Genomic DNA, 25,588 nt, shown 5'->3' on the forward strand with positions numbered 1-25,588 from the left:
CATAAGCTTTTACCTGCCCACAGCCCTGTCTGCTGGTGTTAATCCTTGTGCCTGGCAGGGCTGGCTCCTGGCACTCTGCAGAGAAAGACAAGGAGGAGAAGCAGGCATTGGGATGCAAAATGCCACACTGTACATAGTCAACATCACCTCGGGGATGCTGCTCATCAGCGCACAGCAACCCAGCTGCCCAGGGAGAGGGACTTGCTGTGCTGAGACCTTTGCTTCCCGGTGGGATGCAGGCTGGGTAGCATGGGGCTAGTGCCTGCAGCTGGAGGACATGGGAAAAGGGGTCAGCTGGAGAAGAAGGGGGATTTGGGACAACAGCTTGAGCTGGCCAAAACCATCAGGAAGGGCAGTGAAGCCTTCACTTTTTACAGAAAGGAACCTAGTGCCCAATGTTGGCTCCTGGTTGGGGTGGCATGGCTTTGAGATCACTTGATGCAGTGGTGCTGGAGCTGTTCAGAGCCCTCCCAATGACATGTCCTTCAAAACTATCAGATCATGGGACTTTTCTGGGCAAACCTGTAAAAACTTCACACCCAGGAGCTGCATAAAGCATTATTTCAACACATCCCCCAGGTCTCAACAAATCAGGTGAGAGAATTTAGCACCTGGAATTAGTTATGGAAAACAGCTATTTCAGAAGTCGCTGGCTTTTCTTCTTCCTAATTCAATAAAGCAATAACAATTGTCTGCTGAGAGCAAGTAATGGGATCCCAGAAGCAGCTCAAAGACAGATGGCAGCAGCAGCATGCCTGTTTGGTGATATTTCTCAAAGCTCTCTCCAATTTGAAAGCCACAATCATATCATCTGGAAAATTAATATGGCAGGTCAGAACATAAGGTAGAGTTTGTACAAACTAATTTCAGGGCATTAGCTGGCCTGGCCCAGCATCTCAGCACTGACTCGGGACTCCAAAACCCCCAAATCAGGATTCACTCCCCATTCTGCCAAAGGCCCCTTGGGCAGGTTGCTGAGGACTACACGAAGGCTCAGTTTAACTGGGCTTCACCTTGCGGGGGGTCACCCCCCTGCCCCAGCACTGCTGGCCCTGCATTAGCACACTGTGGTCCATCAAACACAAGGGTATTTGCTTTTCTCAAAGCTCAAAAGGTTGTGCAATGTGTAGAGCATGCACTGCCCACTGGGGCAAAACAGGGGCAGGCGTGCTCAAGGACAAGCCTCTCCCCACAGTAAGTATGCTCATTAGTTCTGAGGAATCCAGAAATTCAGGTAATCCAACTCTTCCATAGGTTCCAAAGGGTAACTTTAGCACAGACCAATAGTTTTTAGCCAGACCTTTCCACTAGACCTGGTATTTTATCTACTGGGCATCACATTCACATGGGGGGAAGGAGTAGCGAGCAGTGCCTTGCAGGAGATCAGGAGAAACATGGGATGTCTCCTGGGAAAGAGACATAGTACATCTGTGAGCACAGGAGCGGCTGAGCAGAACCAGTGTGCAGCCCAGAGCCATGGTGAAGGTGGTTTTGGAAGAACCTCACACCCGAGGAATTGCAGGGACACAGCCTTTCCAGCTCCCCCCAGCCGCTGTCTTTAGGCATCAGGGTACTCCGCAATGAAGAGAGAGGAGAAAAAACCCCAAACTAAAATCCCAATGGCAGTTCCCATTCCTAGAGCCAAGCCTAGCAGTGCCCCCACTCTGGAATGCCCACCTGGTTGATGCATTATATGTGCACCCCTATACATCTGCATCCTCAGCAGGACGGGAACGCGTGCTCAGCCCACGTTTCTTGCTGAGTTACACGCAGTGACAAGCTCGTTTGCTCTTTGGGGACAGGGCTTCAAATAGCTGCCTGCTTGTGGCAATTAAAACGGGCAGAGTGCTGCCACAGCTCCGCTGGCCTGTGCTGTGAGCGATGCAGGCGCTGTCTGTAGTGCTCTGATAAGGATAGTGGATGATTCAGAATTATCTAGGCTCTGCTGAACATGAGCCCCAGTGTTTGTGCTTCTGTCTCCCTGCAACGGGAATACTGTGTCGTGCTCGTTCGAAGGGGGAAAGGGCAGCTGGAGGGAGGAGGGCACCAAAACTTCTACTCCATAACACTGATGGGCACATCTTTCCTGCCCATCACTCAGGTCTCTTCCATGCAGGCGTCCAACTCAGAGGTCTGGCCAGTCTAACACTATGGCTTGGACAGAGCAAGGAGGTGACAGTGCAGGTGGGGAGGGAGACAGAAGTCATTGTTAAGTCTTCTTCCCATCTTGGGGGTTTTTTGTGAGCTGCGATCTAGCAGCAGGGCTGCTGCACAAGCAGTTGGGGCTCGATTAAGATGCAGGAGATGAGCTGGGCAGGGTGTGAAGGAGGAAGGGAAGGGACACACTGGCCCCTCAGTCTTCAAAACTGACTTCCAGCTGGTTTACTGCCATGTTATGTCCATGCCTTAACCTGTTTTGACAAACAGACCTGCTGCATAGTCTACTCCCATCCCATTACAACCACATTTCACTCTCTGGATTTCCCTGTTGAGCCATTCCAACAACTTAGCTTTGATTTCACCTGGAGCAGAAAGCCAAGGCAACAGCACAGCCTGTTTACAACGTGAACTAAATCCAGAACTGAAACATCCCACCCTTCGGCTGTCCTTGCTCAGGAGGTTTACAGCCTAGATAAAGCATTTCTAGCAGAGTTAAAATAACCAGTTTTCATAGTCCAATTAGCACCATCTCCCTTCAGATCAGGCTGCCCAGGAGCATGGCTGCATATTACACCTCCGAGATGAGGAGCTGGGTACGACAGCAGGGCAAGATCCAGGAGCAAGGCGGTACGAGCTTGGGTTAAGGTGGTGAGGAACACATCTGCAGGTGCGAACTGCTGTCCCACAAACACCTCACTGCATTCAAAGGGCTGTTTTCAGAAATCTCTGATGCTTTTCAGTCTGCCACACTGTGTAAATCCCTTCATAGTACGTAAACATGACCATGGCCAAGAGACACATAAGAGACAGGGTTAGGAAGAAGCAAGCTGGTTTCTGGTGATGGGAGCCCATGCAGCTCTAGAAGCATCAATAGTGATCAGCTGAAATTCGGAGCAAAAGAGACACTGCCAGGATGCCATCACCTCTGCCAAGCACTGCTATCTTTAAGAACCAGATGGACCCTGTATGTCATTACCAGCCTGGGTTGGAAGAGCCACAGCACAGCATCTCCTGTGCCAGGGCTCTCCAGCTGGACACCTTCTACCACACCAGAGACACGGCCCACTGAGGCCACAGGGAGTGCAGAGTGGCTGCTACTGGGGAGCATCTGACACCCGCCCCATTACAACCACCCCGCTCTCTGCTGCTTGGAGAAAGATAGTGAATAGGAACTAATTCAGCTGGGATTAACTCAATCCCCGTCGAGGCACTGAAAGCGCTGGAAGTTTCCTCCTAAGCACTCCCCAAAGGCAGCACAACATTTTACCACCAAGCACACACTGCAAACGAGACTGTACCAATGAGGGCTGTAAAGCCCTGTGCAGTTGCTGCTCTCTGGGATATTTTGAGTGCAGTGAGCAGGATGCAGAGGGACACTCAACCACGTGTGAGATTTCACGTGGGAAAACCTTAAGCAGCATCTGTGTGAGTAAAATAGCTCCATCCACCACCACAGGCTGCAAATGATCTTATTCCCCTGCCTGGGGATGTCCAGAGGAGGGAACTGAAAGCAAGCAACAGACACAACGAAGCTTTCAAACACACGGGGACCCACTGACTTGGTACCCTGCTCTGCTTTGGAGAGCTTGTCAGCTGTTTCCAGTCCTCGGCTTGCTTTTCTTTTTAACGGCAAAGTGATGTGTGAGCTGAAAGCCAGAGGAAATCCATATCTCGTCCAAGCAAACAGCTTGCCGTAACTTAATGTACCAAGGGAAGGACGACGCAGGGCGGTGGTGGCTCAGCGCGTGCAGCTTGCTGGGCTTGATATTTATCAAGTGACAAGATGCCAAGAAGGAAGCAGGCCACTTCCCACCTCTCAGGAATATTCATCTTTACTTGCAGTTGCTTTTATTATCCCTCTGCCCTGCAGCACCACTCCAGTGGAGGGGAAAACCACACTCTCCTGTCCCCTCCAAACAATTTAACATGTCACTATGGACCCTTCTGTGTCCCCACAGCCAAGTCCCTGCTGCTGCGGCTCATCGGAGGCACATGAGCAGCACCAGCCCCATTAGTCACCAGGAACCATTTAGCCAAGATATCTTTTGACATTTTATACAAGAGAGTTTTGCATTATTTGAATCATCTACGCAGAGCGCAGCAAAAGGCGGCACATTGGGAGGAACAGCCAGAATTACTCATGAGCTGCTTTTTCTTGTGTTGGCTCTAACTTAAATTGTGATCTGCTGAACAGACAATCACACGATGCTCCAGGCGGCTGGAAGAAGCCCCTGTTCGGGCTGCAGCAGGGGCCAGAAAGGCAAATGAGTCATCTATATGTTGAAAGCCTCAGCAAGTACAAGAATACTACTCTCCAGCTTCGTATTAGTTGCTTTATTCAGTGCTAATCACCCCATTAAAAAAAAGATAGAGCAGAAAAAAAAAGTCCAACCAATGGGTAACAGAAGCATCCTTCACTGCAACACTGCAGATACAGGATGCAATGAGGCTGGGATACTTGGTGTAGGAATAAGGGGATTAAAAAGTGAAGGGCAATGGTGAGAAAGGGCTAAAATGTGGGAAATACACACACAACCTGTTGGTCCAGGGTGATAAATTCCAGGTTCCTATCAATGTTTTCTCACCATAAAAAAATACAGGATATTCACTGCAATCACAAGAGCATATTTTCAGTGCCTGGCTCACGAGGTGCTGCTGAAGAGAGCTGTAGGGCTTCTTCAGGTGGGCACATCCCCAGCAAGCGCTGGTCCCAGCCAGCCCATGCTGCAGATACTGACCCAAGCACCAGGGCCAAGCATCCCTGCATGGGTGGGTGCTTCTCGGGGCAGATGCAGCCTAAATTGCTGCATCCTTATGAGAAGGCAACAGCCACGATGAGCCCCAGGCTCCTGCAAACAGCATCACACACTGTGCATACAGGTCACTGCTGGCTGGAGCTCTGCTAAAACCAAACAAATTGGAATGAAACTCACATTTCTCTCCTCTCACACCGCCTGATCCAATGGAAAATTTCTCCCGGATCTGCAATGTCACGCTAATGACAGATTTATTTTTACAGCTGTATCATGAAGGAGGATGATCTCAAAAGAGAAATCATTCTGAAACAGGCAACTTGACTCAGCAACACGATAGAGGGTGTAACCTTACCGCGTACGCACGCAAAAAGCTGTCTAACACCACAGCAGCACACAAATCCTGCCTGCCCGAGGGTGTCTGGGTTTTGAGCTTATCACAGAAGGAAAAATCTGCTCCTGAACTTGCTTAAAGGTGCACAGAAGGGAGGACTGCTGCTTACAGAGCCAGCCCTATAGCCTTACCTCCCCAGCGACCCACTCCTCAGCCACAGCCACCGCAAGCACGACACTGGGGTTGAAATCAACCCAGTGAAATCAACCCCTGGTTGAACCCCGGGAAAGCCAGACCAAAGAAAAACTTATTTTTAAACAGTTCAGGATCTGCTTTTTAAGATCCAGCATTTTCCAGACCCAACACCCATTCTTTAAGGGGAAGGGGAACTATAATCTCTAAATGCAGCCTCACGTTTCTGCATGAGCACAATGATGCACTTTGGAAGTGCAGTGCTGCACGTATGCCAACAGCTGAGGATGCAGGCTGCCTCACAGGTGGGAAAATGAATAGCCAGCGAGGTCCCAAGGGCAGGAGGAAACCTTGTTGAGAAGAGACCATGTAAATGTGACCTCGCAGCTCCTCCTCTGCCATCACTGCCATTGCAATGAGCTAAATCAAACACGGAGCTGACGCACTGAAAGAAAACTTGGAAATTTAGGAGATGCCATGCCAGCATCGCCCTGCATCTCCTCACTGAAGAGCCAGGAAGGAGGAGGACCACTCCAGTTGTTTAAAAAGGCAGAGACAGGCAGGGGAGATTTAATCTCTCATAAAAATAATGGTTAGTTATCTATCGGCAAGTAGATACCCTTTTTATCCAGCCCTCTAGTGCTCACCCTTTGGTGCCCCCAGAGCTCGCTGGACACAGCCAGAGTTCCAGAAGCCACCACATTAACAACCAGGAGAACAACAGGGCAGCGTGTTAGAGCACAGCCTATTGTAAAATAATGGCTTCAAGCCACAGAAATTACAGAAACGTAAATGACAGTCATGCTCCCATCAAATTGTTTCAGCATTTCTGAGACCCCAGGGTAAAACCACTGATGCCAAAGGGGATTTGGCCAATGCAGTGGGCATCAGAGACCTGTAAATGTTGAGATGTTCGAAGAATGACAGGCAGGAGACAAGATAGATGAGAGGAAGAGACTGGGGATTTACTGCTATTAATAACAGTCATTGTTTCAGTGTAGAACTAATAACACCCCTGGCACTGCTAAGTGCAGCCCTTTGCTTGAAGGGCCACTGAACCTGTGGTCACTGGTCAAGCCAAAGCCTCCTGAACCACAAATATTTCAGATTGTGCCTTTAATTCACAAAACCAACATGTTTTACTGAAAATTGGACACCAGTATGCTGCAAGGTACAAAACCGAGACAATGAACCAAATGAGAAAGGGGCTCTTAGGAAAAGCAGCACATGAACACTGTCACAACTTCTGTGACATTCAGGGAGTTTTGTGATGGGTTTTTTGGGGGTTTGTTTTGTTGTTGGTTTTGTTTTGGTTTAAGTCATTTGTTAAACAAATGAGGCGATACTGTGGGCAGGCACCACTCCCGCTGGTGGAGCTGGGCTGGGGAAGGCTTTGGACCAAGGCCATCCCTCCAGCACCAACAAGCTTTGCTCCTACCTCCAGAGATGCTCTGCTGAGCACTTGTCATCCTTCTGCTTCCCCCAACTCCTTCTTCTTTGCTCCTCTTTACCCAAATTTTCTTACACTGTTGAGCAGAAAACCACCTAGTGTTACATTATGATAGTATAACTACAGCCCTAGACTGTACATTCATACTTACACCATTTCATTCTCATCTCGTCAGCTAATAGTCTATTTTCCATTAATACGATTCAATTTAAACATTTACTTCAAAAGTTTAAGTGATTTTTTTGGATATCTCCTTCCACTGATAACTCAGGAGCTGCTGAGAGGTTTTACTCTCCTGACAAATGACCCTGACCACTGTTGGGAAACCAACCAGCAAGTTTTTAATCCTCCCTGGGACTTCTCATGTTTCACTTGCTGAAGGTCTGTGATCAAAGGTTAGCGATGAATTTACATGGCACAGAGCACGTAGGGAACAGATTTATTCTGAAATACTTTAAATATTTCATATTACACTATATTCATAATGCAAGAAGTACAAAGAATCTCTTCAATCTTCCCAAGTAGAGCTAAAAACGTGAGAAAGAACTGAAGTTTATCAAGTATCACCACTTCATACAGTCATAAATAGAGTGAATACATTCAAAATGGCTCAGAGACAAAAGCAGGGGCTTCAAAAAGAAAGTAATTTGGGGAAGAACATACATGTATAAATATGCTCCTTTTATCCAGGGTAGGGGAAAAAAAAAAAAAACAACCATCTATTGTGTGCATCTGGATGCTTATGAAACTGCATTGGATGAACACGATTTCCAGTTGAAAAAAAAGTACAATAGAAACGTAAGGAAGAACACAAAGATTTTCTAAATCCCAAACCCGTGCAGCAGCCAGACATTTTGAGCTTCATTACAGCACTAACTAAAGCACGTCTTTTAATGCTGAGCCACTGCTCTCGATTAAAATCAAACCCAAGCTCTACATTTTCTCAGTTCAGCACTTTGGATGGGGAAGAAACAACTTAAAAGAAACCCAACAAATTTTAAAGGACCACTGAAGAAGAAATTAATTTATCAAATTAGCAGTGTGCAGTGGCACTTCAAAACCCCAGAGACACAGAAAGGATGCCTGCAGGTTACTCCTTATGATACCAAACAGAGCAAATCCAATCAGATGAACATGCTGCAGGATCAGTCAGGCGAAAGCCACAGGAGTGGCATTACAAAGTGAAAGATGTATAAAAAAAGGATTTTCTAAACGTATTGTACTGGCTTGAAACCGAGCTATTCCCCCCCGAGGAGACAACAGCATTGCTGGTACGGTCCTGCAGAACAAGCTGCCCAAAAAAACCTTCAAAGACAACACAGGGGGAAACTAGGAAAAAGTTTTAATGAGAAATTAAAAATCCTACTAGAACAGAGGGCTGCAATATCGCATTTAAAATAACTCATCTCCATTCAAAAAGCTATTTTCTACATGAGGAGCGTAAGCAAACTGTTACATTTTACCACGCTATTTCAGAACTCCTTGTCTTTAACGGTGCCATCACAGCTCCCTGCTTCGCATTTCCCCTTGCTTAAAATAACTGTCTATGGCAAGAGCACCGACCTTCAGGAATAAGTGAATGAACGAGACAACGGGCACGCCAGCACGCGACCAAATTGAAAACAATGGCAGTGGTTATTTCAGAGCATGGAGATGAACAGAGGGGAGAATATGATTGTCTACATGTAAAATATTGAGTGACACCAACAGCAGACAGGAGCTGCTGTTTGCCCAGTCTTGTGAAACAAGAATGAGCTGGTGCTCAAAGGAACAAAAAGACAGCAAATAAAAACCCCAAAATAGATAGGTATTTTTCCTCTCAGCAAGCGATCAACTCAAGATATCACAGAGGCCAACCGCTTCGTCATGATGGAAATTCATTACTCACCTTTAAGACAAAATGGCCATCAAGCTACACAAAAAGGTATAAAATAAAGAAAGAAATAGTATTTCAAAGGAACGTACGTGCTTCTGAGGAGAAGGTTATTATCAAGTTAAGGTGTTCTGTTAGGAGATATAGTTAACCCTCCTCTGAAGAATCTGCTCTTGGTACTGTAAGTGGCAGGATGGAACATGATGGACTACAGCTCATACACCAAGTCTGTTCTTATTTTATTAATACATAGAGATATATATAAGCTATTTTATAGCTTATATGCATATAGATACAAAAGACACATCAACTTTACATAAGCACTTTATTTTCAAAGCCAGGCTCTTAAAATGGTTTCAGAAATCATCAGACCAAACAAGTAGTGGAGTTCCCACCTCACCACACATGCAGTTCCTGGCAGCCCCACAGATTGTGCAGGAAAGGATGTACCAAGTAAAACGCAATTTTGGTTTTCTTGGGTTTGGTTGTCAAAACTATCACATTTTCTAAAGAAATTTAATCCTGCTAAGAGCCTTGAGAGCAGAAAGATAAGCTACAAATCCATATCTACTGTGACACAAAGTAGAAACATCAACTATTCACATGGAAATATATTCATAAAGAAATGCAAATGGAAAATACAACCCCACGAATGGCCTCATCAGCAATCATCAGCCACCCTGCAGCATCTGCAGGGTTGGAGGGACCACACTGGGTGGGTGTTTTATTCCCTTCAAGGACAGTCAAGCAGATGGGACCAGCACATCTGTCCTTGGGAGTTTGAGACCCACTGGATAAAGACCAGAGCCCCCTCACCTGATCTCTGCTTTGAGTGGAGGTTGGACCAGGCAACCTCTGGAGGTCCTTTCCAACCCAACTCCTACCATCAAGAAAGAGATCAACCTCTGAGCCGCCTCCCATTAACCCTTTCTAACACCACCAGACTGCTTCAGACACCTTTCCATGTGGCTCTGGAATAGCAGCACAAGTAACTGCTGCAGAAAGCAAGTCACACTTCAACAAGGCAGAACCACCACTACTCCCCCACTCAGCCCATCACACAAGCTGCCAACATGAGCTGCAAATGCTTCTCTTGGACGACTGTTTTCATGCCCAGCTCCCTCAGTGACCTACTTACAAGTCCTAAGGTTACTTGCTGCTGAAATGCATATTAAACTCTGAAGAAACAAAAAAAAACCCCCACATCGTTCTTCATTCCAGGTCCCATTTTTTATGATTTGATGTTTGGAAATGCTCTGCAGTCAATCACATTTCATAGAGACCTAGAGATGCTATGCAGAAACTCTGTGCACACACACATTTTAACTTGGACATCTGGAAGAGAGACTCGGGATAGAGCCCGCTACGGGAAAGCTCTTGGGCAAGGCAGAGGAGACAAGGTCCAGGCTGAGCAGCAAACCAAGCAATTGGTGCATTTCTGTTTGTTTGTTTGCTGTTTAACTGATGCTATTCAGAGTAGATGGTCAACCTTCAATGCAATGCTTGGACAACAACAAAAATCTAAAAGTGTGGCAAATCTAAAAGCGAAACAGAAAAGTGACCATGGCATTTCTCTGCAGGAGCCTGAATTTCCGCCTCAGGGCCCTTTATAAGATCTGAGACCTCATACCGATCTTCATAGGGGCAAATACCTCTTTACAGGGGTACAGGCAGTACCCAGCTAATTGCGTCTTTCTATACCCAGTGGTATCATCTATCCCAGCTCCCCTTCCACCGGGAAAAGGGACTGGAAGGCTGGGGTCTTGCTCAGACAATGGTGTTTAGGAACCACTATGCCTAGTATTAGGAGTAAGTATTGTGTGCTTACCAGAAACAGCTACTGGCAATGAAATGTGGGAATCCAGGGACTTCAATGCCCAAATCCTATTTTCTCACACACTGGAATGGCACAGTGGCTTTCCAAAGCCTGGCTTAAAGTTTCTGTTAGTAAGCCCAAGAACAGGAATAGCCATGGTTTGGCTCTTAACAGCTGCAAAAACTATCCACGTCACTTCCCACCCTGTGTGGAGGTCTCCGACCTGACGGATTGGCACAGGGAGCCCGACACCCCAGCACCCCCAGCTCACCACTGCTGCTGGATCCAACCCCCAGGAACCCTGTGCATCCATCTCACACATCCCACAAAATGCTCTCCCAGCAAGGCATCATCTTGTGCATGACTTCACACTTCTCTCCTGCCATCGAGTAGAACGCTGTCTGAAACTCATCTGCCACCAAAACATCACCTGGAACGAGTCAGGGTCTAAGATGCTCAACACCTTGGGGTTGCCAGCAAGCACTCTGCTCCCCTCCTGCTGTTGAGTCCTTTGACTTCAGGACAATTTTGCGTATGTAGATCTCAACCAAATGTTCTGGGATCTCAGCAACAGAGACTGAACCTCTCTAGTGATCTACCACTTCCCTTTAACTAATTTACCTCCCCATCTCATTAAAACTCACATTATCACAATTATCCCCTAATTACCCAGCAAAGCCCTTGCTCTTGGTCAATGCTTTGCAGCTGCCAAAAGCAAAGGTGCAATTTCTATGCTTGGAGAAAGCAAGAACCTCTCCTTGCAAAACCTGGCAACAGCCAGCCCACCACCCACCCGAACCGGCCGGGCAGGCTGCCCGAGGCAGAGGAGGTGTTACCTGGGTGAGGTGCGGGTTGGGGTTGAAGCCGCACTGGTTGCAGACTTTGCTGTGACACTGGGTGCAGGCGTTGAAGTTGGGCTGGCCGGGGGACGAGGTGAGCTCCGTCGTCTTGCAGATGGGGCAGAGCGTGCTGCTGGGCAGGGGGGCGATCTGCGGGAGCGAGTAGGGGGATGTAGGGGTGCTGCCCCGGTCCGGCGACACCGACGGAGACCTCCCCGAGCCCTGGCTCCGGGCATCCACCTGCAGCATCTTCCGCGGCGCCTCCGCCGCCGGCCCGGGCTGGCCCCGGCCCCTCATGTCCCGCGGGCTCTGGGAGCTGGGAGCAGTCTGTGCGAGGGAGGGGGACGCTGACCGCTGGCCCGCGGCTTGATCCAGCTGCTCCGGTCTCCTCAGCGTGCTGAAACACCAGTAAAATGCACATCATCAGCCCAGGTTTAGCACATTCCAAAGATGCCGGTGTAGAAAACCTCTACAGCTGCCTCCCCGCCCCTGAAGCCCCAGCTCGGCCAAGGAGGCACAGCGAAACCACGCTGCAAACCAGGGAAATTGCTCACATCGGCAGAAGGACACGCTTTACCTTACAAAATGAGGCACAATTTCAGCTTTCTCTTATATAACCCAACAGCAGAGATGTAATTGAATTATCTGGTGTATTCAGAGTTGAGCTTTAGCCAGAAAGTTGCACATAAATCAGCAATGAGAAGTTTGGGGCAGCTCAGCCTCCTGACAGCAAAGGGCTCCTCATTACTTCTCCAGCACCTCTGGTTTGCGGATTGTGGGGCCCTTCCTGCAGGGAGACAGCCAACGCGTGCTAAACCATCTTCTCACAACCTACTTCTATGAGCTGCTGTGAAACAAGAAGACTGCAGAACCCTGTTTATTGAAGGAAAACCCCTCCAAAAGCCCAAAGGAGGCAGAGAACTACTTGTACTTTCGTGGTTTCAAGCTGCACCCATGCAAGTCGCAGGTGAAAGCAATGGAGGGCTTGTTTCCCAGGGGCCACAGCAGTGAGAAACTGAGAGAGAGGGCATCACTTCTGCCTTAGTTATCATTACTAAAGTGAGAAGCATGGGCAACAGGGGCTTGTCTGGGCTGGCTGCCCCCCAGCTGCACTCTCTTCTGGGTGATGTGAGTCTTGGCTGGGCAGAAAACCAGCTGGGATGCATCAGGTCACCAGGACAGGACTATGAAACCATAGAACCATAAAGAACCAGACTGGTTTGGGTTGGAAGGGACCTCAAAACTCATCCAGTTCCAACCCCCTGCCATGGGCAGGGACACCTCACACTAGAGCAGGTTGCTCCAAGCCCCTGTGTCCAACCTGGCCTTGAACACTGCCAGGGATGGGGCAGCCACAGCTTCTCTGGGCACCCTGTGCCAGTGCCTCAGCACCCTCACAGGGAAGAGCTTCTGCCTAATGTCTCCCTGTGAAACCAGGGCTACCCAGAAGGAGCGATGCTGAGGTCAGGCAGCAGTCCCATAGCCTGCCTCGGATGCTCAACGTGCTCCTTGCCACCCCAAGGAGCTCTGGAGCAGCTTCATCTGCAAGAGCTCTGAGCTCTTGTGCTGATGAGCATGGCATGAGGTCCTGTACACCCCACCTTCCACATGATCCCAGTGCAGGTACCCTGTAATGTGCTGCCAATGGACCCTGAGTGCATGAGCATGAATCTGCATTGGAAGATGTTTATCTAATTACAGAATAATTCAGTGCATGTGCACATTATCAGTAATGCCCACAAATATTCTCCAAAGAGTCAGAAGTCCCAATGCCCTCACTACCTGGGATCTACAGCTGGCTGAGGAAAAATATTACTCAGGATCTCAAATTTAATAAACTGTTGATTTACCCAAGCAGGGTCTGACCTTACAAAGGTTTAAAAAGGCAACTTAAATGCATAAAACTAATGAAATTCAAAGTGCATGTTGCCACAGTAATAGGAAGTCGAATGAAAATAAATATTAAAATAGCACTTTGGGAATACTTCCCGGCTCAGATTGAAACCCACTTCTCTGAAGGAGGAATTGCACAATCATCATAAAGCAAAGCCATAAGGGAGTAACTGATCTGCTCCAGACTAAAGAGCAAACCACCCCTGGCCCTCAGCAAGGCACCTGCACTAAAGTGCCATTTACACCCGCTGCTCCTACATCATTTCATACTGATGCCCTTGAGCTCAGAACACGGATTTGCCTCTGGATGCTGAGGGCTGCAGAGCTGCTGCCCCATAAAACATGTGGCACCTGCAGCTGGTGGAATGGGAGAGCTCAGTCCCAGACACCATGAGGCAGTGCTGTCAGAAAGCAAAATGCATTTTGTCTCCTTGAATTTAATTCTTATAGGTATCAGAATACCTGCTGATCTGATGGTGTATTAAATAACATTAAAATAGTGTTATTTGAAAAGATTAATGTGTATACAGTCAAATAACTGTTATTTGGAAAGAGAGAATGGTTATTCCACTGCAAATTTCAAAATTCAGACTTTTTTTTTTCCACATTTGATATGAAAAACTGTTTGCCACCGAGTAGGAATTCTGACTCCAAAGTGGCTCTACCACAGAAATACCACTCAACCACAGCTTCCCTTATCAGCTCTGTGTAAAATGGGAAAAACTTAGAGCAGCTACCCCCAGCGGAAGGGTTTAGCAGTGTATCAGCAGTCACCGCCCCTTTTTGCAGCTGTATTAACAGTCTGGCTTGTTTCCTTCGAGTACCCCTCTTTAAAGAAAGGGTGAATTTTTTGCTTAGTGAATTTCTTGCAGCAAATCAGCATGAGGAGCACCGTACCTCCGGAGCTGTGCTCCATCAAGAGGGGCTGTCACAAAAGGCGTAGACACGCTCACTACATTTCCTACCCAAAACAGAGTCTGTGGCTCTCTTGAAAAAGGAAAAATCCATGAGAAAAATACACATGGTGCTGTTATTTTGCCTTGAGCATCATTCCTGGTGCAGAAGAGGGAGGAGGGCAGTTGGGCAGTTGCTGCACAGCAGGACAGTGCTGCTCCAGAGATGTTCTCCCAGCCCAGGACCGAGCTCCCTCCCAGCTCCCTTCACCTTTTCAGGAGCAAAGAAATGCCATGCAGCATGTCCATCCCGCTTGCAGCAGTGGTTTCACTCTGTGCACTTATCACTGCATTTATTTAGGTTATAATTATCCAAGATGCCTCATCCTTCCAGGCTGGACTGTCTCTCACTCGCACCAGTTGAACGTGTCTGTGAAATTTTGAGATCAGAAGGAATCATCTGGTCTGTCAAATACAGAAACAGGAGAGATGCCCCAGGAAAGAATATGAGAACAGTCATATGGAATCAGACACAGGCCCACACTCGTTGCATCTAGGACGCTCCAATGTTTGTATGGTTTATACCTGGCTATGAACCCTTTTCTTGTTGTTGTTACACACAATGCAGCTCAGCCCCTTCTGTCATGTCAGCCTCCTTTATCACTCATAAAAATACTAACTAGTATCGGGCTGCTAGCCAGTTCCAAAGAAATTCCCTCCAATGCCACTAGATCGCTTATTAACAATTAAATTGAGATGTCTTAATAAGGCAGGATTTCACCCATTTGATGGGGGCTGTATTGATTCTGCACCCCCTCAGTGTTGAATCAGAAACATTGGTGATACTCAAACACCTCTGCAGGGTCCAAATTCAGCAGCATTCTCACAGTTACCAACAGAGTTATAATTTTGTCCAAGTAAAGAATATCAAAAGTGTTTGGCCAAGCTTATTAGCAATTATATCGTCGAGGTTTCCATTTATTGTATTCTGTCTATGAATGCTTTATCAAGAGAAGGTCAGGCAGGCAGCTCTGTTAATCTGCCTGCAGTCACTGACAGGTTGGGCAGACAGGAAGACGTATTCTTTCATTTTTGAACTGAAAACCAGTGGCTACCTTCTTGCTTTCTAAAACTCCATTTTCCAGCATAACACTGACACAGCACTGAACCAAGCCACAACCAGCCTCCTACCCTGATGCAGCCCAGCCAGCCTGAGCAATGCCTACCATCAGCCATCTGCTCCTCTGCCTCTTGCCCAACCCTCTCCAAGCTTGTTTGGAGCTGAACTCCCACCATCCTTCGAACATGGGGCATCGAACCAGCCATAGCAGCACACAGCACCAGCCTCTGCTTTGTGCAGAGAGGAATGCAGCATTTCACCCTCCAGAAGAAGGGGGTAGTCCTGGGTGTCCAGTATCAGAAGCCTGGGTTTCAGTCCCAGCTTTGCAGCACATTCCTGCCACCTCTTACCTTCCCTACACAGTGAAAGAAGCATCTGCACGTCTCTCAATGTGAAGCACTGCAAAACACCCACAGAAACTAACCCTCAGCTCCGTGCCAGAGAGCAGCCTAAGCTGCAAGCTTAGCCAAAACCACCCCAAGAGATTCATCTGTACCCAGGTCTGCCTCACTGACAGATACTTCTCCTGATTAAAAAGGCGCAGAACTTCCCTTCTTCCACTTAGGAACAGGCATGGATATGAAACCAGCCTTTCTATTTAGGGCTGGTGCAAACGTGCTGGCAGGCTGGGCAGAGATGGAGAAAGATGAGGAGGGAAAAGCTGAGATGATCAGAAAGATGAACAGCATAGTGAAACCCAAGGGTCAAAGCCATTCTCCACAAAATCAAGCTCAGTGGTGTAAGATGTTACAAGCACTTCAGGTTTTTTTATGCTTGACTTTGTCCCTTCTGTAAAAATTACAGTTTTCCATTGAAATAACAAGAACTATGAAGGCTTTAAAAACAAAATCCTATTTACAGCCAAATCAAATGTTAGGGTGCTTGCTACTTAATGTTTAATCTCAGGAAAAAAAAGATTTGTCCTAAACCTAACATTTGATGGCATAGAAGTGCCAGTAAAAAGATGTCAGCAGCTTTAGGAAAGATGAAAGCAATGCAGTGACATAGTTTTGGTTTACAATTCTGTTCCAGTAACTTGGTACGCCTTCTTATTCAGGAATTCCGAGGTAAAGTCAGGGTCTGTAGAAGGGAATTGCTCTAATTTCACCCAAGTAGGTTCATTGGTGCCACTAAATTTTACAGACAAGACCCAAGCTTGGAGCCAGCATCCCAAGAGATGTCAATGGTTCCTTCTGCACACCAGATGCTAACTTGGGAGCAACAACCATCGCAAGGTAAATGCCAACACCATCAACATTTTTGCTTTAAAATCAAGTAATAATGATATTACACCAAATCTACACGTACGGCTGGTAACTCAAGTCTTGTTCAGGCGCAGTGTGTGGAAAAGCTCAAGACCATGTGCACTGGTTTTCTCCTAATTTCACGTTCTCCCCTTGAACACAATGGCCATATCCATCTGCTCAGCTGCCACTGAACCCTGGCAGCCCTCTCGCATCCACAGGGACTTGGCATTTTTGGTCTGAGTAAATCCTTCAGGAGCTGCAGCCCTTTTATGCAACATGGATTGCATCCCTCCTGTGCCTGGTGCCAACTGAAATGGGTTGCTCACTGGGCAACTGATCTAATTACTGCATTATAGTATATAAAAAGAACATGAAAACAAATGGCACCATCACAATCATTACAAAAGCTTTCCAAAGAAAAGCTGGGTTTGTCCATGGAAGGGAGCTCCTAGCTTCACATCCATACCAAAAATAGGCAAAATGGGGTCAAGCAAGTCTTTTCTGTTAGTAGAAAAAGAGGGAAAGCACACAACTGCTTACCTGCAGTAAAACCAAGGGTATGAGAAGCAAACAAATCAAGATAAAGCATGAAAAGAGAAGATATAGAAGGTACAGAAGCTCACACCCAAAAGAGGGATGCTGGGTTAAAGAACAAGAATTAGAGCTATAAGCAGAGATTTGACGTAGCTGGTTCAACTGGAACCTGATGTGAACATCCACATGACTGATTTTAAGAATCACTGAATATAACTTATTTAGGGAAAAACCCAACAGGGGATAAAAGGGCAGTTGCACTCCAGGTCAAAATGGCACTGGGTTTGACTCAGAAAAACAATTCCTAGCGTTAATGGGTTGGCATAGGAACTGTGTGGGATAATATCAAATATTAGGTGGTATATACTACCTATCAGCAAGTCAGACTAGCAAATAGGACATGTAACCTTTTAATAAATCAACAGTAGAATAAGTGCCTGATGTGGACAGCCTCTGATTTCTGTTATGCGCACTGAAAATCTCACACTAGTGATGATAAAATATCGATTGAGCTTGGGAGTTTCACTGGTGGCAGCTTTGTGGCGCTAAGTAGTGTTACATCCAACACAGGAAATCCTGTATCAGACTCTGCTTTGACAATAAAGAAGCAGCTACAGAATTAAAAATCAGCACCCACTTAAACCCAAGCGTTCCTGACTTATTATATTTATGTCCATGCAGGAAGATGTTCATGCTGGAGATGTGTGTACTCCATGGTTTAAAACCAGCGAATGTCACACAACTGAAAACAAAATAGAAAATATGAAATGGTGACTAGAAACTGTCAGGAAATATTTTGTTAGATGGCAACACAAGCACTTTTGTGAAAGGACACAGTGTTTAATGACTTGCTTTTGTGAGCAGTGGAAAAACCCTGTTCTCTTATAGCTTCCTGCTCCAGGGTTGCTTTATCCCCGTCAAATAAGATGCAGCTTCTGTCAGGCATTTTTCCTGCAACCAAGGCATCCCTAATGTGTCTCCTGATGCTGAACACTATACTTGAGCTGCTGCTCAAGGCTTACACCCAATCTGGGCAATCACTTGGCTCCCCAACCTCCACCTACATACCTGTTCTCATAAATACAGAGGAACATGGTATCCTTGAGCCCTCTGCCTCCCTGTTAAACCCCACTGGGGCTGGGGTTCAAGGAGGGACTGCCAGGCAGGTGATGGCATCAGCCACTTGCACTTAACGCACCACACTAGTGATCCTCCACCAGAGGAGTGGACCTCCACCAGAGGTCCAGCATGATGCTGCCATGGGGCAAGCAACACTGATGCACAGAGTGCCATCGTCCTCCTCTGGCTCCTGGTTTTGCAGAAGATACACTCTTAGTACTATTGCCAGCTTTTCCCTTAGTTTAAAACACAGACGACTATGCAACCAATGGCAAGGCAACAAGAACCCAAAGTTTTCCAATTTACATCCACATTATAAATGCATGACTTGGAAAGGCAAGATTAGGAAAAGCCTCAGACCACCACAAACCAGTTATTCTCCACCTTATTAGCACCATGATTCAAACAAGAATCAGCAACATGCTAACACATCACTGTCACTCACCCTGCTGTACGAAGCACGGTTGGTGAGAAGCATCTGCTGCCTTATTAGGTGAATCTATGTACGGAAAAAGAGTCTTATGACTGATTTAAACTCTAAATAAACATTTACTTCCTTATTTTCATCCCTGCACACTGCCTTTTGTAAGTGTTTGGGAATCATTATCAGTTGCAGTTGGACTAGATGATCATTGCAGCCCTTGTTCTGTTCTGACCTGTTCCATTACGTTACGTTCCATTCCGTTATGTTACGTTCCATTCTGTTACCTTCCATTCCATTCTACTCTACGCTAATTTTGCTATGTACAAGTAAATACTTCATTTGTATCTCACTTGGCCCTGGTTGAGCTAAGAGCAATTTCTCCTATGGCACTTTGAAACAACACAAAAGCATAGTACAGGCTGCTCACATCCACCAGTCCAGCATCCCCAAACCTCTCTCCAGAGAATCCCAAGGTCTGATGACTACTAGGAGGCTATGATGAACATCTGCAACCGAATGCAAGGCAACTGATCCCTAGAGAGCGTAGAGCAGCCTCTATGAAACCCAAGACCTGACCTGGAATCAGGAGACTTTTGCTTATCTCTTAAGAGCCCTTGCAAGCCAGAAAGTCACTGAGTGACCTGCAGACCACCACATGCTGCTCTGGGGAGCTGTTCTTTCAGCTGCCAATGCCTGAAATGTGCAGCCACCCTTGTCAAGATGTTGGCCAAGCCCCTCAGAGCCACCAGCAACTGGCATGACAGAAGAGCCTGCAGGTAGTGATCTCAGCCCAATATATATCAAAGAGATTTCTTCTGAGATAGCTTTACAGAGCAGGCACACTGAAGGTTGGAAGATTTGAACGAGTCTCCTTTTCAAGCGGTATAACTGTTGCTGAGAACATTTACAATCTTGAACTTCAAAGCATTAAAATCTCTCGGGGATAAGTGAGGTGTCCGATACCTATTCTGCCTCAGTGTCACAGAAAATCTGTTTCCTCCGTCATAGCAGAAAACTACCTATATATCTTCCAGAGACAAAGTAGAAGCCACTTCTTGATCGTGACGCAATTAGCTGCATGGTGTGAGAGGAGCGGTACAGCTAGCTGCTGAGAGCCAGGAGGGTGCAGATGCAAAGCAGGAGCCCTGGCTCCACTGTGCCCACAGAAACACTGTCCCTGGGGTGAACATGGAGCCTACTAGAAAGGGCGACAGGATTTCTGATCCAGCATCTGCATCTCTCTGGGCACTTACAAAGTACCTAGAAGATATAACTCAAGGAGGAACGGTAGCTCTGCCAGTGAATGGGTGCAGTCGGTAGGTCAGCTTTGGACCATCAGTGCAGGTAAAGATCAGCCTTGGGGAGAGCTGGAAGGAGAGGAGGCAGCAGGCACCCCAGCCACTGGCCCCAAGGATCCTGCCACAGGAGAGGATGCTCAGCACGTCTGCCTGGCTGCAGGACTCATCAAGTCCCCTCGTCAAGCATTCCAAACTCCACATTAACTCAGGTGAGCGCTGAGGGTGGCCATGCTCAAGGGATGCAGGCTGGACTGCAAAGCAGGCTGCTGCCCACACAGCTCCTCTCCTCTTTATGGCAGGACTTGGAAGATCTGCAAGAAATGATGAAGAGCCCTGCCACAGAGATAGAGCCCTGTGACCAACACCAGGGAGCACGTAGAGAAAGGACGGCTGAAACGGAGATAAATATCCCCAGGAGGACAGTGAGATGCAGGCTGGAGCTGTCTCTTCAATCTGATTTCCATCTAGCTATTCGATGTGTGGCCTCTGTATCCTTCACAGTCATAGAATCATAGAATGGTTTGGGTTAGAAATGGCCTTAAAGATCATCTAGTTCCAACCCCCTGCCTCGGGCAGGGACACTTTCCACTAGAGCAGGTTGCTCAAAGCCCTGTCCAACCTGGCTTTGAACACTGCCAGGGCATTTACCACTTCTCTGGGCAACCCATTCCAGCGTCTCACCACCCTCACAGTAAAGAATTTCTTCCTTATATCTAACCTGAACTTCCCCTACTTCAGTTTAAACTCATCGCCCCTTGTCCTATCACTACAGCCCCTGACGAAAAGTCCCTCTCCAGCATCCTTGTAGGCCCCCTTCGGACACTGGAAGCTGCTCCGAGGTCTCCACGCAGCTTCTCTTCTCCAGGCTGAACAGCCCCAATTTTCTCATATGAAAAAGCCTGTCTTCATACGGGAGGTGCTCTACAAAATCAATTATACATGTAAAAAATTATATAATTTATAAAGGGTCATGACAATCTTGAAAATACTGTGGGTGCCAGAAAGGACAAGTAAAGTACCCCAGCCAAGGGGCAACCCTCCCCTCTGCCTCCATCCACTTACATCTTATAGCTGAGCTCTAGCAACTGAACAGTGAAAGAGCCAATTGCCACAGCCACATTCAACTCAAGACCTTCCTCCCAGTGCAGCTGACAGCACGAATTCCTGCGCTGTATTTATGAAATGCCAGCAAAGCCGAAAGATAAACCACGGCATGAAGCTAAGCAATTTTTATGGCACATGATCATGACAGCTTATCTTGTAAATCTATGATTATAACCCCCCCTCCTCAAGAGCCTCTCTGATTTTAATTGGCAGCAACACAATTTTTGGGGGAGGTTGTTAACTATTCCCTAGAGCAATGCAGAGTAAAGCTACCTCCTCCTGCCTCGGTCCTGCGACATGCATGGCGCCTGCTCAGAGATGCTAAAATTGAGGACAGAAACCTTCAGTATGGGTGTCCATAAGAAACTCAGCTTCAATCTATTTATTCAGATATAATAAGTGGGGGGGGAGATCAGAGAAAGTGAAAAAGTTTGTTAAAAAGAAATTAAAAGCAGCAGGTAGAAGGGTAAGAAAAGGAAGTTTCCATGGGACCAGTCAGCATACTACAGCCTCAAGCAAAACCCGCACTATCAAGAAAGGGCTCAAGACATAGCCATAACAAGGCAATATAATCAAAGAGTGGAGCAAATGAGGCTACAGGAGTAAAAGGAAATCCTTCAAAAAGTAAAAATTGTATCTAGATAAGAAAAAGCAAAACAAAACCCTCCAGAATTATGGCAAATTAAATTAAAAAACTTAATAAAGCATACACAAAAAATATCCCTTAAGGATTTTTTCTTCCCCAAAAATGCTGGAGAGGGGCATTGGACAAGGGCCTGTAGGGACAGGACAAGGGGAATGGCTTTAACCTGCCAGAGGGGAGATTGAGATGAGCTCTGAGGCAGAAGTTCTTCCCTGTGAGGGTGCTGAGGTGCTGGCACAGGGTGCCCAGAGAAGCTGTGGCTGCCCCATCCCTGGCAGTGTTCAAGGCCAGGTTGGACACAGGGGCTTGGAGCAACCTGCTCTAGTGGAAGGTGTCCCTGCCCGTGGCAGTGGGCTGGAACTGGATGAGCTTTAAGGTGCCTTCCAACCCAAACCAGTCTGGGATTCTATGAACAGCTCATAAATTGGGCCAAAAACCCACCCAACCAACCAACCAACCAAAAAAACAAAAAAAACATCTAAAACTTCAGAAATTGGGAATCTGCCAAAGAATCTGGAAAACTGAACCAAGATTGAAAAGCAACAGAAATATTTAAGGAATGCTAGATTGTCAAAGAAAAGATAAATCCAACCTTTGCCGTGCTGTTTGCTAAGGAGAAATTTATGAAGGTTCCCACATCGGAACATTTCACATACAGGATTAGTCTGAAAAATCATCTCAGTAGGAGAAATGTTAGAATAAAAATGTAAAAAGAAAGAAGGAAAAAAAAGAAGTAAAAGATAGTGAAATGAGGGGAAACCTTCTTGTGGGCTGATAACTGATCATGGTTTAGGATGCCAAGGATAGAGGTAGATGATCAGGTTTTCACGAGGAGAGTTGCAGGACCCTCCTGTAGGATAAATGGGATATATTCATAAAAGGCCTGGGAAGGAGGGGAATAATGAAGGGATGAGTTTGCTGAGCTGCACAAATTCATTCAGAGTATTCAAAGCTAAAACTGAATGCAAGGAGCTTTAGAAGGCTCTCCTGAAACGGGTGTTTCGGAACACCATGGCAGGTGAAATCCAAGGTCAAGAAATGTAGAGTAACGCACAGAAGATAAGAGAACCACAGGCACGCGTAGTGATGGGCTCTAAATGAGATACTGCCACTCTGCAAAGAGTTCTTCAAGCCATTTTGGACAGTTCTCAGAAAATGTCAATTTATGCTCATCATCAAATACAGAACGATCTACGAAAAAAGAAAAAATCACACAATGAAGTTATTTTGGGAAAAATGCATTCTGGAAAGCAATTCAAAATGAAGAGCAGAGGCAGCTCGTTCCCTTGACTCGCTTCTGGCTTTTTCCTCCCCCTGGAGAGTGGCACAAAGGTCTGATTTTGCAGCTTCAGGCTTGATTCAGTGCAGGAGCTGGAGGGATTTCTCTAGCTGTTGGCCTGCTGTGGTACATGCTCCGAGGTGCTGCTGGTGGCTAAATAAAAGGGGGTCAATCCCAGGGGTCTGGTCCCACCAGGACAGCATTCATGGTCCTGTCCACACCACCATGATTCTACCTCCAGCAGCAAGAAGTTGGTATTCAACCATTAAGAGGACTGCAGGGTCCTTTTTTTTTTTTTGGATGAGTTCCACCCATGCTCCAAAATTAAAAGCTGATGTAAAAAAAATATGTATCATTACCCATCTCCGTGACAGTTTGAGTCAACCAAACTCAGCCCCGGAACGAGGAACAACACTCATTCCAGGCAGAAAAAACAGGAAGACCCATCTGAAAGAGAAGTGCTGTTAAAAAAGAGACGGTAATGACATACCAGAAAGAAACCAGCTCGTATTTTTAGAAAAAGGATAGAAAAACCCAGTTAAAAAAGCAATTTCCAGGAGAGGAAATCAGGCTACCATACTGCAGAGAGACAAACAGCTCCTGTGACTGCAGCAAGCAGCAACAGAAAAATCCTGACTTTGTACCCCTATTTGTTTGAGCCTGGGCAAATGAAACACGAGAGAGAATGGGGTTTTTGTGTATGTCTGTGGAAAACTGTAGCATTTTTATCCATCCTGCAATTGTGTTTTTGCACCTCACAGCATCTTTGTCCCTCTAGCTCTTCCCCAGGCCATTTAGGTCCTTAAATTTGGGGGTTTTTTTTGGTTGTAGCCTCAGGTTACCAGGAGAGCTGACATCTAAGGTGTGGAAGAAGAATCAAAAGATCATTTGGGCAAGGATGGAGGAAACAGTGATCAACTCGTGTCCTCCCCAAAGAGCTCCAAGTACTGTGCACTTAGAAAAGCACACAGTAAAACTGATGAGCCCATGCTTTCAAATGAGGAGGAGAGCTTCATCTCGAACATGGCCAGATACCATTCAATGAAAACTTCACATTGGGCTGTGTTTGTCAGAAACACTTCTCAGCTGCAGAAGTTTCTCCATCCCAAACATTTTCCACACCAGAAAACATGGTCCAATAATGTCTATTATTGAAGACAAGGACCACGGTTGGAAAAGCCTGCTGGGGACACTGCCATGGGGCTGCCAGCCAACTGCCTTGCGCAGGACGGGGTCAATCCAGTTGTTTGTGTGCCTTAGGTTTGCACTTTTTGGTTTTCAGATATTTGAATTGGAAGCTCAAATGCAAATGGCAAACCAAACTTGGAATTAATTACATTTTTGTGTGTAAACCAGGTCTTCACAACAGGAAAGATAAAGCAAACCCAAAGAATAATACATTACCAGTGCTGTCAGAGACACCATCAACGTCAATATTTCAAGCTGTTCAGTTTAAATGTACTTTTGAAATATGAGAGCCTGAAATTCCCCTGCCAAATTCTTTATAGGATCAAAGGAAAACACTTCTCCAGCGTCTGCAATTCTTTGAGGCACCTTGTCCCTGCATGTATATCCCTGCCGCACATACCTCAGACCAGAACATTTGTCCCCAAAGAGACTGACGCATCTAAGTGTTTGATGTATCTATCCTCACGGTGCCATCAAACGGCTGAACGTGGCAGAAATGGAAGCAGGTAAAATTTAAGGATGAGAAGTTTACTTGATAAGTGAACTAGATTTTAGACATATTGATAAGTAGAAGGCATTTTATTAGTGCCCAAAGCAGCTGGTTTTGTTTGCACATTTCGAAGGAAAAGAAAGGCATGACAACTTGTTAATTCGGAGCGTTTGGGACTGTATATTTAAGTAATAATAAATCAAAATGAAGTTGGTAATTACTGACATGGGTTAGATGAAACTGAGTTGTACAGACAACAGGAATCACATCCTAATCCATTAACCAGTGCAGCTGGGAGATACTTCAATAAAGACAGATAAAATAAGGTACAAAAGGGACACTTAAGGAGATACTTCCTTTGAGTTTTCTCCCCAAGTGATGTTTCTGGATGCCTTATTTTTGTCATGTTGAGGTAATTAGCGGCATATAATGTAGTATGGACCATCTTCTCCACTAAAACAAGCACTGATGTTACGCCATGACTGTGCTGTAACCAGTCCAAACCTGGTCTGATAAAGTGGTAAACAGGCTTTACATGCTCTGAAAATCACCCCCGTGAAAGGTTCAAAGGACAGGAAAGGACCATGAGCCCTCTCTGCTGCGGGGCCCTTGGTGGTAGGATCTCACCCAGAGGGAGGAGGGCAGGCTGCACGTGTGCTCGCAGGACTAGCAGATTCAAAGATCTCCACCCTACATACATGGAAACAACCTCTTTTTCTTGTGTGCTCCCCAAGAAATCCCACAGATTTCCAAGCAAAACATCCACAACAACTTGCAGATGGTGGGGGGAAAGGAGAAGGCTTGGAAATTTCCACTCCTTGGGACTACAGAGCTTCCCTAAATCCAAAGGGACAATCAGGGTAGATGCTGCAGAGCACAGGCTGGTTTCCAGCGATGTAAGCAGCACCCAGCATTGCCTCCTCATGTATGCCAGCATTG

General features: G+C 46.5%; 1 protein-coding gene across 1 annotated transcript in view; it reads right to left on the reverse strand.

Annotated features, from left to right (window-relative positions):
- Nucleotides 1–25,588, reverse strand: part of BSN (bassoon presynaptic cytomatrix protein) — a 95,433-nt gene that overhangs the window by 59,540 nt on the left and 10,305 nt on the right. The window contains 1 exon segment of the mRNA XM_030501027.1: nt 11,415–11,814. Within this exon segment, the coding sequence (XP_030356887.1) occupies nt 11,415–11,814 (400 nt within the window).

Source organism: Strigops habroptila, chromosome 11 (genome assembly GCF_004027225.2).
Source record: "Strigops habroptila isolate Jane chromosome 11, bStrHab1.2.pri, whole genome shotgun sequence".
Classification (NCBI taxonomy): Eukaryota; Metazoa; Chordata; class Aves; order Psittaciformes; family Psittacidae; genus Strigops; species Strigops habroptila.